The sequence below is a fragment of the Haplochromis burtoni genome, unplaced genomic scaffold (genome assembly GCF_018398535.1).
Source record: "Haplochromis burtoni strain Fernald_Lab_line unplaced genomic scaffold, NCSU_Asbu1 Contig_61, whole genome shotgun sequence".
NCBI lineage: Eukaryota > Metazoa > Chordata > Actinopteri > Cichliformes > Cichlidae > Haplochromis > Haplochromis burtoni.
Window position 1 is genome coordinate 128,170 of NW_024582422.1, and position 13,286 is coordinate 141,455.

The following is a 13,286-nucleotide window of genomic DNA, read 5'->3' on the forward strand; positions in this document are numbered from 1 at the left end:
GCAAAAATCAGAGATGAGATTCTGAGGCCACCAAAGCGAAAGCCCTCCGCCACTTGGCTGCGCCTAGAAATCCTGTCCATAAAAATTATGAACAGAACCGGAGACAAAGGGCAGCCCACTTCACAGCACAGAAAATATTAAAAACGACCAATAACCTCCTGATGGCAGGTGACTCCAGTGTCCTCATCATCCTCACCCTTCTCTGATTGCAGCCTTTGATTTACCACACTATCCTTCTGAAAAGACTTTGGCATTAGTCATATCCTCCTAGCCTGGTTCACCTCATATCTCTCAGATTGCACTCATTTCATTCAACTTAAATTTCACTTTTTAGGTTCATTTTCTGTTTCTGCTGGTGTGCCACAGGGTTCAGTATTAGAGCCTTTTCTATTAATTTTTTACATGCTTCCACTTGGTTACATACTCAGAAATTTAATATTAAGTTTCACTGTCATGCTGATGACACTCAGCTGTATATTTCTTCCTTCTAGCCGCTCTGCACCGCGGCACTGGAATTCCCTTCCTCCTGATATCAGGAATACTGGCTCTCTCTTCTCATTCAAGTCAAAACTCATCTGTTCAAACTGGCTAACTCTCTTTAAACATTGATTCCAATCAATGACACCGTTTATACTGTAATACAAACCTATCTGAAAATGTGAGGAAAGAAGTCACCAAACTGCTGACTCATATTTGTGTTTGTGCAGCAGCTTTATTAAGACAAAGTATGAAACTAATGTACAGAGCAGCATCACCTCATCACGTTAAATATGAAGGCCACTGGCTATGAATGTCTCAGTGAGTTTGAGCTGGCGATGAACAGATGAATGAGTGCTGAGTTTCTGCAGAGCAGCTCGTGGAGATCCAGCTTCTCGGGTTTTGAACCAGCACACAGTTGGAGTCGTTCTCGGGCTCACCGGGGCTCACCGGCGCCCCCTTCAGTCTGGAGGAAGACAGCGAGCGACTGTCAACCCACGATGAGCGTCCTGGACCTCCAGACAGACCTGAGGAGCAGACAGAGGAGCCGTCAGTCTGGAAGCAAAGCCTGACACGCACCAGGCCTCAGGATACAACATTTCATCCACTGGAGCTCCAAATCAGAGTCACTGAAACAAAAACCTTTCATCGTCATCAGAATCAGCCCGAAAACTCATGAATAAAGAAAATCTGCTCAGGTTTGCGAGCTTAAAAGTTTCCAAAGAGTTCAAAGCATCAAAAGATGGCAGATTCAAGAGTGATCCAGAGGGCCACACCGACACCACAAAGCTTCCTTTGTGTTCAGGTGTATGAGAACAAACTCAGCACCTGTGTGACAATGATCCTGCAGTTTACCTGCAGCACAGCCTCCTGCCAGGTAACAATGACAGCTTGATCGCTCTGAGAACAGAGTTTAAAAAAAGACAATGGCTTTGCTTTCTTTGCCACATATTCAAAGTGACTCTACATTTCTGAAAACAGAACTTTGCTCGTTTATTCCTCCTACGTCAGCATCACCTTTGATTCTCTCTGAGCCTGCAGGTCCAGCGAGGTGTTACTAAGAGCCCAAAGTGAACATCTGTGAGGGACCAGATTCAGCCTGCGTACAGTTTCACATATCTGTGCTACATCCTAAAAACACAGTGAAATAAAATCTGTTTCCCAGTCAAACTGCAGAGGCCTGCTGGGGTTTGTTCAGACTTTCAGTTCTTTAAATGTGGATAAAAGTCAACATGACCCAAAAGCCAAGAAACATCAGGAAACAGCTAAATTAACTATTAATTAACTTGATTGACTGGTTATCATTATTGAGGAAACACCCACCGATCCAAAATGGCTTCTTCCCTGCAAACCTCCACAGCCAGCTCACGTCTCTCCTGGAGTGCACGTCGGTCAGGCTGCTGTTAAACCTGCCAGAGGAGAGGAGAGCAAAGGTCACATCAGAGAGCAGGTTCTTCACTGATTAATATTTCCGTCCTGCTCATACGCGCAGCACAGAGGTGCATGACCTCAGGCTGGCTCAGCATCGTTGCCTTAATTAAATGAAGCACAGTTTTCAAATGCTCATGAAGTTAAAATAAAAATCAAACAGTCACTGCGATGGTTCAAAATCTTTTTCTTGCTTTGCAGCTGCAGGCTGTTTGCCACGCACAGCTGGAAGAAACTCTGTGAGGACCTCCTTTAAACCGTCAGATGTGTTACAGCGAGACTCATGGTCATGTTTTAAACATGTCATGGACATCAGTGATGATTCTGACTTGTGTCACATCTCAGCTGAGTGACCAAATCTGAAACCAAAGATCAATCAGCAAACCGGAAACAGAACAGAAACTGAGTCAGAGGAGAAAGCGGCTTCTGTACAGCAGCGAGCAGGTTCTGTCGGCGCTGGCCCAGCTCGCCACGGACGGGCTGAGGATGTAACATCGTCTCCTGTGGTGCGTCCAGCCATCAGGACATGAGCTGCTCACAGACTTCCCCACCTGAACACACACAGATAGCCAGAGGTCAAAGGTTACTCCGGTGTGTGTGTGTGTGTGTGTGTGTGTGTGTGTGTGTGTGTGTGTGTGCGTGTGCAGGTGTGTGTGTGTGTGTGGGTGTTGTGATTGATTGTGCAGGTGTGTGTGTGTGTGCCTTGTGCTGGCGGAGCTCGGGTTGGTGTTTCTGAGCTTGATGAGCCATCTGAGGAGAATCTCCAACTTGGAGTTCCTGCAGGGGGCGACCGTGAGCTGACCAGCTCCACTCGACATCGCCCGGTTGCAGTTCCTCCAGCCGGAGAGGAGTCAGACTGTGGAACTGGAGGAAGAAGGAGGGGAGGAGGAGGAGGAGGAAGAGACATTAACACAGTGAGCTTCAGTCGGTCATTGGATAAACTGGCTGAGTGTCTTACCGTCCAAACCTTCTCCTGCTCGTCCTCAGGCCTCCTCTGTGCAGACAGACGGACCTGAACAACAACACAAAGTTCAGAATTTACAGAAAGACACACTCACACAAACACACACAGACGAGAAAATGGATCACAAATCTGTGAACAGATATTGTTTGAGAGCGCAGGCGGTGCCCATCTGAGCCCAACTTCCTGTTCGCTGATTTGTTACGATCGTGTGACAATCGTTCACTCTGACTGTTTAAAGTTTAAAGAACTCAGATTCATGTTCTGTCTGTGTCTCACCGTGCTCCCAGTGTTCCCAGTACTGCTTCCAGTGTGCTGCTGAATGTTTAGGTGGCTGCTGTGGGGGGTGTAGCCATTGCTGTGGGGCTCTGGGTCTCGTGGCTCCACCTCTTTGTAGTCCAGGTGATGTCGATTCGGGACGTCTCCTCGGGGCGGGTGAAGCTGGTTCTCCCACAGCAGCTCCGCCTCTATATTGATGACCGGAACCTCCTCTTCCTCCTCTTGCTGCAGAGGATCAGGGAGCTGAGGAGGGAGAGGGGGAGGAGTAGGAGTAAGGGGGCGCTGATCATCTTCTACCCACAGGTCGTCTGGGTCACAGCTTCCTGAGACACAGAAGCAATCCTTTAACATTCAGTCGAATCTAAGACTGACCAGCGGCTTAAAGTCCTAACTGTGATGGTGTGAGGATGGTTTGATGGAGCAGCAGTTTTCATTTCAAATCGACTGGAATCATTTTTAAATCCCACTCACAGACAATTTATTGTATTTATTTCTCAGTTTGTAGAGTTAAACTCATTCATTCATTGGACTCATTGATCAGATCAATCATGTCACCTCGGCGGGGGTCGATGATCTCCACGGTGGCCGAGCTCCTTGGTCCCAGAACGGCGTTCTGGGGGTTTCTCAGCGTGACCGTGAAGCTCTCGTGGTTTTCTTCCAGGCCGTCGTCAATCAAGTAAATGTTCCAGGTTTTCACCTTCACACCTAAAGCACAACAAAAAACAGCTGTTAGACCAGGACTGCACGCTGCGCCACAACAGGTCACATGATGAGGCGGTGAAAGTCCAAGCGGCGGTCAGACCTGGATCGAACTGGATGAGACTCGCAGTGCTGTGAGTGAAATCTCTGCCAGCTTTGGCTGATCCTTCGTCCACCTGAAGAAGAAGACGTCAGGATTTTAGTCCAAAACAAACCGAGCTACAGCTTCCTGCTCGTTACACGTCGGCTTCACTCTATTCTCAGCTGCTTTTAATCTAAGTCAGAGTTCGTAAAAGCTGGAGTCTTTCGCAGGTTTACCACAGCGGCTTGAAAACTGAGAAACGCTCAGGAAGACATCTGAGAGTCTGCGATTGCACTCAGACTTAAAACAGAATCTGAGCAGACAAAGCGGTTAGGAACTTCCTGTTTAATATATTATAAACCAGGAGGCGGGCGAGGCGTGACCTGGATGGCGACGTAGGCAGGGTCAGCGCTCCTCCCGCTGCGCTGCACGCGGATCTGAAGTATCCCGGCCGTCTCACAGGTTCTGTAGCAGGTCGCCGACAGCTCCACTCGAGACCAGGACAGCTCCAGCCTGCAGGAAAAAGAAGAGGTTGTTAGAGTCAGACAGCACCCCCACCTGACCGAAGGTTTCATTTATGTTCACAGAGTAACCACGAGCAGACAGACAGGATGTGATGTAACGTACGTCTGAGGCAACGCGCTGTTTCCTGCCGGATCTCTGAGGACAAACAGGAAGCTGTCAGACGTCACTTCCACGTCAGCGGGGAGGACGAACATCACAGCTCGCCGATCCACGTCACGCTGCGTGAAACGACCTTTGATGTACGACCCTGATGGAGCGAGAGAAGGAAGAGGAAGAGAAGGAAGGCTTTTAATCTGACTGCACAGTAGGAGAAGCACGTGAGCCCTGCACAGGTGAGCCTGTGTAAGCAACCATCAGTTTCCTCGCACACCTGTGGCGGCGTTCTCCAGGTATCCTAAGAGTGGAGGTCTGCTGATGGAGAACTCGAGCTCCTCTGTGGGGCTGTCAGGGTCTGAGGCCTGCAGCTCTCTGCTGGTGATGAAGATTCCGTAACGGCCGCCGCCCAGATCCACCACGGTGCTGGGACTCCCCCTGGTGGTCAGAGTGGGAGGCGTCCGGTCGACCCAATCCACCTGAACACAGCAGGAAGTTAAATCAGTAACACAGAAACAGCGAGCACTTCAGGGGGACGAAGATCAGAGGAAACTGAGCAGCAGGAATCGAAAAGAAACCAAACGAGTCAAACACACACAAAAAACTTTTTTATTTTCTTTAGGGAAACACTTCGTTTGTGCATCCGTCATCAACTCATCATCTCACTTCAGGACCTGAATGAAAATTTTAACAAACAGTGTTTTCTGGAACGTGTCTTCAGACTAAGTTCAGAGGAGAGGATGAGGATGATTTGTTGGTCATGCAGAGATAACAGTCGGGCTTCAGTCAGGCTTACGGCTTCCCAAGAAAGCGTCGCTCTGTCAGCACTTTACAGAAACTCAAATCTGTGGAAACGACAGATTGAAAGGTGATGGAGGAAGTGACATCAGAAACAGCAGCATGTGACATCACGTGTTGGCGGAGCTTCAGGTCATCCTTTGTCATCCTGATTTAAGATCTGAGCAGAGGCGGTCGGTGGAAGGAGCTTTTACGCTGCTGTTGTCATCAAACTGAGCACAAATCATCTCCCCCTCGTTCTCTCAGTGCCTCCTTTTCCTGAAAAGGCCTGCTGCACTTCATCTCAGGATTTTTAGGTTCTGGATATTTCAGAGAACTTTCTGAAGCAGCAGAAACTGATCAGTGTGTGTTATTTTACCCATCTCTCTCGCTCTCTCTGCCTGCAGTTCAGTTGCCTGACCACAAGGTGTCACCGATGTCCTATGTATGAGTCTGTTCATGGATGATTCTGCTGACACTGATGAAGCTTATGCCATCCTCTGACTTCAGCTCTTTTTTGGTGTGTGTAATTCATTTTCAGAGCAGGAACAGAACATCTGAATAAGACAAGGTCCTTTAATATCTCAGTGATCTGCAGCTTTTTCGGTTTCTAATATTTTAAAGAACAGAGGAAGGAGCCCTGTTTCATTCATCCGGGTCGCATCTGTTATGTCCAAACACAAACAGACATAAAATCTACGTCATCATCAGGTCAGAGATTTGTGCTGCAGGCATGAGCAGCTCCTCTGTGAGCGGATCCTCTGCTGCTTTTCATGGATGCTCCCTGCTCTAATGGCTTTTCACACACACACACACACACACACACACACAAAAAAAAAAACAAACACAACACACACACCACACACACACACACACACACACACACACACACACACACACACACACACACACACAACACACTCTCTCTTCATTGATATCCTTCTCACACACAAACTATTCGATGTTTGGTCCAATCACAGGTGGCCTCCAGAGGCTCGAGGCGATGGTGTTAGCCACCTGGCTGCCCGTCAGCAGGTAACCTGTGGGGAGGAATCCAACTCTGGGTCAAAATCAGGCTTTTAGTGGAAACCTGGAACTGGTTCCAGATCAGGACCAGCACCTCCTGTGTTTGGTCCATTTTCACTGCTGGAAGTTGCTGGTTTGAAGCCGTGTGCAGAGGTCCAGATCGTTGTTTGTTGGGCTCCGTCTGACCTGCTTTAGTTATTATTAAAATTTCGCGTTTCTGCTGTGAGATGAATAGAGTAATTCTACCTGTGGATTGAGCCACACTGACCTCTGACCCTGCAGTCAGTGTTTGGTTCTGCTGGAGTTTTCTGCCTGATTAAATTGAGTTTTTCCTTCCCACTGTCCCCCCGTCACAGGGGTCACGTGGTTGTTGAGGTTTACTTTGTATTATTGTAGAATCTTTACCTTATCAAAAAACCGCCTTGAGGTGACTGTTGATGTGATTTTTGGTTATATAAGTAAAATTGAACTGAAATGTTCAGACTTCCTGTGTTGTGTTACTTCCTGTTACTTCCTCTGAGTTGTGTTGTGCGTTCGTGGCTCACCTGTATGTCAAACACAGCAGGCTCCTCCCTCAGCTGCCCAAACTCCAGGTAGCCCCTGTTGTGTCCGTCGCTCGGCATAAAGTAGAACCCGTCGATCTTCGCAGGGCTGCTCGGGTCGTGTTGGTAAGTCAGGTGGAGGTCGTCCACGTCCGTCTGGGAGAACCGGGGCGGCGAGGGTAGTGGCGTGCCTCTCAGCAGCAGCTTCCCGTGCTGCGGCAGCTGCGTGATGACGTATCCCAGGTTGGCGGTGGTAGTGTCGGGGTCGGTGAGCTGCAGCTGGTCCGAAGTAATGGTCACTGTGGAGCCATCCTGCAGCCGGAGGCCAACGTTGCGGCTGAGGGTGGGCGGGATGCGGTCACCATGCTCGATGGTGAAGTGGAGGGTGGAGCTGCGAGACGAGTCACCGTTTGTAACAACAAAACTGAGGAGAGAAGAGTGGAAGCAGTTAGAAACTGATCTGATATTTAGCTTCAACTCAGTTCTGCAGCGCCTCCCGATGGGAGAACATGTTATACAGGACATTGTCCTCAGGTTGAGGCAGTGTCCCCCAAACCAGTGTGTGTCTGTGTGTGTGTGTGTGTGTGTGTGTGTGTGTGTGTGTGTGTGTTTTGTCCTCTCTGCTCTTTGCCAACACAATCTGCCTCTCAGCCCTGCAGCTGACAAACTGCCCCAGGCCTACACACACACACACAGTCCTGGTGTAACATCTGGCTGCAGTAGTGTCCACGTTTGCCCAGGGACGGCCGTGCTCTGGTTGTCGGTCGCTGTCGTGCCAACGTTGTTGTTATTTTTCTAATAAGACGCACACACACACACACACACACACACACACACACACACACACACACACACACACACACGTGTGCACCTGAGTCCTAACACACATCATCAGTTAAAAGGTAAATCCAGCCACAGCTCAAGCTCTAAAACAGGGTGTCAAACATGTGGCCCGGGGGCCAAATCCGGCCTTTCAGAGGGTCCTTTAAAAGCAGCCAGCGTTAATGTTGAAGAATAAAAGATTTTCACATCATTACTAGTTTTTGATTGAGGCTAAATATTTCTGTTGTTCCATGACAGAGACACACTAACTGTAGGAAACTGAGACACGATGTTCAAACTGGTTTTTCTTCATCTTCTGACTCGTCGGGCTGTTCGTGATCTTATCTTTGTGACCTTATTTTGATGTTTTTCGAAGTTAAAAAGGGGACATTTCCTCCTCCTTGAATATATAACTGTAGTGGTCTAAACTACATGAGACTGAGTTTGTCTGTGCCTTCTAAAGCTGACAGACTTACGCTGATGAAAGCTGTTTCACCCCGATTCTGATTCCAGATCTGATTCCGATACTAGGAACGTGATCAGAATTAAAGGAAATCCAGTGTAGTTGAAGCCTAAACTCTAACTGTAAACCTCGCAAGATAAGAAATACTTCCTCTCAAAAGTCTGGAAATTACTGCCCCCCAGCAGCCAATCAAAAAGAAAATACACAAAATGAAAACATCAATAAATTAAAGTCATTCGTATAGCTCTAACATGAATGCAGGTACTGAGGTGTGAGGTAGTAAAGAAAGTGTTCAATTATCAGTTATCCACATTCATGTACCACAGCTACAACCACTGGAGTCAGCTGATGGAGGAATCTAATCGGCGAAAGCAGTTATTAATTCCCGCAGCTTATCACAGGTTTTATTCCGTTCAATTGATGTTTGATGATAAACGATGACCTCACTCGCTATCGGTTCTACACAGCCACAACTTAAACAGACATAATCAGCTGGAGCTCAACAGGAAACACAGCACACTCTTACACTATGCAGATGACACCCAACTTTCTGTGTGAAGCCAGATAACACACACCAACTACTTAAACTGCAGGGATGTGTTAAAGACAAAGACCTGGATGACCTCTAATTTTCTGCTTCTAAATTCACATAAAACCGAGGTTATTGTACTCAAACCTAAAATCTTACAAATATGGTATCTAACCAGATACTTACTCCAGTAACACCAGACCAGCATGTCATTCAGTTAAACAAACTATATTAAACAAATATGTAGGACAAATGGAAGAACATTTGTGCAGGATCTCTAAAATTAGAAACACCCTGTCTCAGAGTGATGCAGAAGAACTAGTTCATGTATTTATTATTTCCAGGCTGGACTACTGTAATTCATTATAATTCAGCTGCTCTGGAAGCCGTCAGAGTGTGGCTCTCTCTCTCAGTCTTGGCTGTGATCTGATGGGTGTTCTGGAGCCAGATAGCCAGCCGGCTGGGGCAGCAGAGGTCTGGGTGACAAACCCGGGGTCTGCACACACCAGCATGCTCCCCTCCTCCTCCTCAAAACCCTAACCGCTGCCAAATTGGCTGGAAAAGCAGATAAACATACTGCAGCAGAGAAAGCCTCTCGTCTCCTGATGCTGAGCCTTTTTTCCTCTCGTCTCCGTGCCCAGTTTTCTTTTGTTGGCCAAATGTTGTGTGTGATAGTTTTGTGTGTGTGTGTGTGTGTGTGTGTGTGTGTGTGTGTGTGTGTGTGTGTGTGTGTGTGGGTGTGTTGGGGAGGTGTGTGTGTGGTGTGGTGTGGGGGGGGGGGGGGGGGGGGGGGGGGGGCTAGAAGAATTCTCCTCTCACAGTGTGCAGATTTTCACAGGATCCTCAGCCTTTTATTCATCATCACAAACAACCATTTTATTCTGTCATTGTAACTTGTATCTGGACACAAAGTGATTTAAGGACTAAAATATTCTTCTTGACAATTAGATTTCTTATTTAACAACAACAGGGTTTTAAAACTTCATAAGACCTTGACCACTCTGAAAGCATCACTTTTATTTTGAAAATTCACTGTGTTTAATAGTTGCCATCTGACATGCTGGTTGGTCAGGTTCCTGTTGGTCCTCAATATCACTCAACCTCCTCCTCGTTCTGTTTTGGAAGCTTCTTCTAACCAGAACCTGCAGCAGGAGGACCGTTTGTGAGCAGAACCAGAGCTACCACCTGCAGAGCTCAATTCAATTTTATTTATATTTAACAGCGCAAATCACAACAACAGTCGCCTCAAGGCACTTTATATTGTAAGTGTAGATCCTACAATAATAACAACAGAGAAAAACCCAACAATCATATGACCCCCTATGAGCAAGCACTTTGGCGACAGTGGGAAGGAAAAACTCCCTTTTAACAGGAAGAAACCTCCGGCAGAACCAGGCTCAGGGAGGAGCGGCCATCTCAAGTTGAGATTCAGTGTTTCGACACAGTGACGGAGTTCCAGCAAGCATCTTAAATCTTTAATGCATGGTCAGAAAAGAACCTCCAGGAAGTGTCCTTAAATCAAGGAATTGGTCCGGAGAACACTAGCAGATGACCTCGGAGGGCAAGTGGGGTAAACTTAAATATACTAAAGAACACACCGTGTCTAACACACAAACACACAGCAACGGTTTGAAAGCTGACAGATTGCACTGTAACAGTTCTTGGAAAAAGAGCAGAGAGAAAACCCGGAGTGTTTGTTTTTTTAAAAATCAGGCTCCGCCTTCACCTGCACAGCAGCTGTCATTAAAAGAAGCTGCTCTGAGCTCCAACTCTCACCTGAAGGAGTCAGCCTCGGCATCATGGCTGTTGTCGTGGGTGTAGCAGACTCGGTGCGCGGCCACGTCCAGCTGGGTGAAGCTGAGTAGCGGGACTCCAGGCCGGTGGACGGCGTGGACGAGGCCGTGACGCGGCGGGTCAGACACCGTGTAGACCAGCTCCTCGGGCCGGCCAGTCGAGTCTGATGCCAGCAGGATGTCAGTGTTCAGGACGACACGCTGCCCCTCCCTCAGGTGCACCGGCCTGCTCAGCACCACGACGTCCCCTGGAGGCAGTCAGAGGGAGCGTTCAGGTGTCAGAGGGGACCGAGCGATTGCCTACATAATACATGTGACAGTCAGGGCCCAAGTTAAACTTTTCAACTAAAAAGCACCCAGAGGAGGTGAGGAGGCGCCCTCCACAGCTGCTCCACCTCCCCGCCATTAATTATTCAGCAGCCGAGGAGGTCGGCCATTTCTCACCTCTCTGTTCCTCCAGGATCACAGGGCGCCAAGCCAGAAGGGCCGCAGACCCACGGCAGCGTGTTCATCCGACTGGTAAAACCGGCAGGAAGGGGGCGCGCTCAATAATGAATGAAACAGGGCCACACAGGGCCCTGTGTGTGTGTGTGTTTGAGTGAGTGTGTGTGTGAGTGCGAGAAAACATGAAATAAAATCATGACCTGGATAAAAGTGTTACTGCTGAATTCTCTGCATTAAAACTCTCTGTGACCTCTGACCTTTCTGCATCACGTGCACAGAGATGAAGAAGCTCTGAGCCGGAGACTCGTTGTCCAGGTCGCTGAGGGTGAAGCGGAAGCTGTCGTGACCTTTAAAGCCGGCTGCGTTGGTGGCGGCGGTGTGTTGGTACCACAGTCGGTTCATCTCCACGTCGCCCTGTGTGAAGTTCTGACCCGCCGTCAGCTCGTTCCACCCCGACGTCGTCTGCGGGCGAGACGCTCGGATCAGGAAGAGACGCAGCAGGAAGACAAGTCACCTTCAACGTCTCACATCAGCCTCAGGTCACAATTTAATCAGGAGGATTTAACACCTGCACAAACACACACCTGACTTCCTGTTTCTGCCACTTCCCCTCCCATCCTTCACTCCTCTCGTTCCTTTCTCTTTCCGCTCTTATTCCCTTACTTTATTCTACCATTTGTTGTCTTCATCCTCCCTTCACTCCTCCTTTCCTTCATTTTCTCCTTTTCTAATTATTTTCCTCATCTTGATTCCATCCTTAGTCTTTCAATCCTTCCTTCCTTCCTCTACTCCTCTCATCCTCCCTTGTTCCTTTCTTTTTCCTTCCCTTTCCTCCTTTAATTCTTCCTTCTTTCCTTCCCCCCCTCCTCTTTAAACTTTTAACCTGGAAACAACTCAAACTGAAATCTTTGCTTATTATAGAAGTAAAACTCAGTAAACACACACACGCATGCACAAACACACACACACACACCTTCAGCTGCAGTTTTCCAAACCGCGGAGCAACATTAAGGAAGTAGTACACCTGTTCTGGGGGCGTGTCCAGGTCCTCAGCCTCCAGAACCACACTGGAGATCACCCTGAGCTCACCTGAGTCCACCTGCAGTCCAGCATTCCTGAAACACCACAGAAGAAAATTTCTCATTACGTTTGTGGTCAAGCACGTTTTTCTGTTCTCAGCATGCTCATAACTTCCATCCTGCATGGAGTTCAACTCAAACATCTGTTTAACTTAAAGTTAAACAGATGTTTGAGTGCCCCCTCCTGGCAGATCTGTGTTCAGAGTGAGACAAAAGTTCACTTAAACTTGTTTCCTGTGCAACAAAACTGCAGACAGAGAGGAGGTAATGACACTGACCCTCTAAGAGCATCTGTATGTCACAACACCAAGAGCGAACCAACATCTCTGAGGTGAAGTGCAGAGGTGGAGAACAGAAAATATTGGTCTGCTTCAGCTTCATCTTTTAGCTGCACTCTGGATGACTTTAATAAAAAATATTTCTGACTTTAAAAACATCTTGCTTTATTTTTATCATCAAACACGTTTCGCCCTACAGGATTCGAAGAAAACACGAACAGAAGCCGTTTGATGTGAGTCACGAGCAGGAGGGTGAAGGTTTGTGTGAGCAGGCTTTTCCTGTGGGATGGTGGAGATGTTGGTGGCGCTGGGGTCTTTTTTGTTTTTTTTGAGGTGGGGCGGTGTTGAACATCAGGAACCATCTGGCTGCTTCTTCACTCGGAAGTAAAATCCACGCAGGAGCGAAGCTGCCACGTCCATCCTGCAGGAAACGGGAAAACAAGGCGGCCGGCATCTGCCAAGTCTCTGTATTATTTCTGCCTCGGCGGCCTTTACAGCACCAGCTCAGCCTCCGCCAGCAACCTCCACCCCCACCAACACAGCTGATCTGGGGACGGCGCAGGGGAGGGGGTGAGGGACAGTGGGTGGGAGCCCAGTCAAGGATGCAAATTCACAATCAGTGGAATGAAAACACTAAGGATGGGGGGGGAGGGGGGTCACAGGTCACATGCACCTACCACCCCCTCCCCAAATGCTCTGGATTACACAGCAGCTGCAGACAGATGTTAAACCGGACGTCTGCTGACAGTTCAGGACTTAAACGAATATCCGAACACCCAAACAACACAAAAAATTCTAAACAGCTCAAAAGGTGACGCGATCGGAGCCGGAGAGATTTCTGAATTTCAACTTTTAGGGTCCAACGCTCAGACTGCAGAGGAACAACAGAGGTACAGGTGTGAGGTGGAAACACCTGGACTGAGCATCACACATAAACTTTTATTTTTAGAGTTTTTACGCCGTATTAAGAATTTACTGCACTTGTTTCT

The 13,286-nt window shown here is 48.1% G+C and overlaps 1 protein-coding gene across 5 annotated transcripts in view; it reads right to left on the reverse strand.

Moving 5' to 3' along the window:
* Positions 1-96: 96 nt before the first annotated feature.
* frem1b (Fras1 related extracellular matrix 1b) overlaps positions 97-13,286 on the reverse strand; it is a 51,033-nt gene continuing 37,843 nt past the window's right edge. For 4 of the 5 annotated variants that reach the window (XM_042221112.1, XM_014333752.2, XM_042221113.1 and 1 more), the window contains 15 exons: positions 11,914-12,055; positions 11,198-11,402; positions 10,480-10,744; positions 6,893-7,313; positions 4,822-5,023; positions 4,554-4,698; positions 4,310-4,439; positions 3,948-4,020; positions 3,701-3,850; positions 3,146-3,468; positions 2,864-2,917; positions 2,608-2,769; positions 2,338-2,456; positions 1,801-1,886; positions 97-1,004 (listed from right to left, as the gene is read on the reverse strand). In XM_042221112.1, coding sequence (XP_042077046.1) covers positions 796-1,004; positions 1,801-1,886; positions 2,338-2,456; positions 2,608-2,769; positions 2,864-2,917; positions 3,146-3,468; positions 3,701-3,850; positions 3,948-4,020; positions 4,310-4,439; positions 4,554-4,698; positions 4,822-5,023; positions 6,893-7,313; positions 10,480-10,744; positions 11,198-11,402; positions 11,914-12,055 — 2,686 coding nt within the window. In that variant the 3' untranslated portion in view covers positions 97-795. The remainder of the gene's footprint in view (positions 1,005-1,800; positions 1,887-2,337; positions 2,457-2,607; positions 2,770-2,863; positions 2,918-3,145; positions 3,469-3,700; positions 3,851-3,947; positions 4,021-4,309; positions 4,440-4,553; positions 4,699-4,821; positions 5,024-6,892; positions 7,314-10,479; positions 10,745-11,197; positions 11,403-11,913; positions 12,056-13,286) is intronic. The other variant, XM_042221114.1, reaches the window with a different exon arrangement.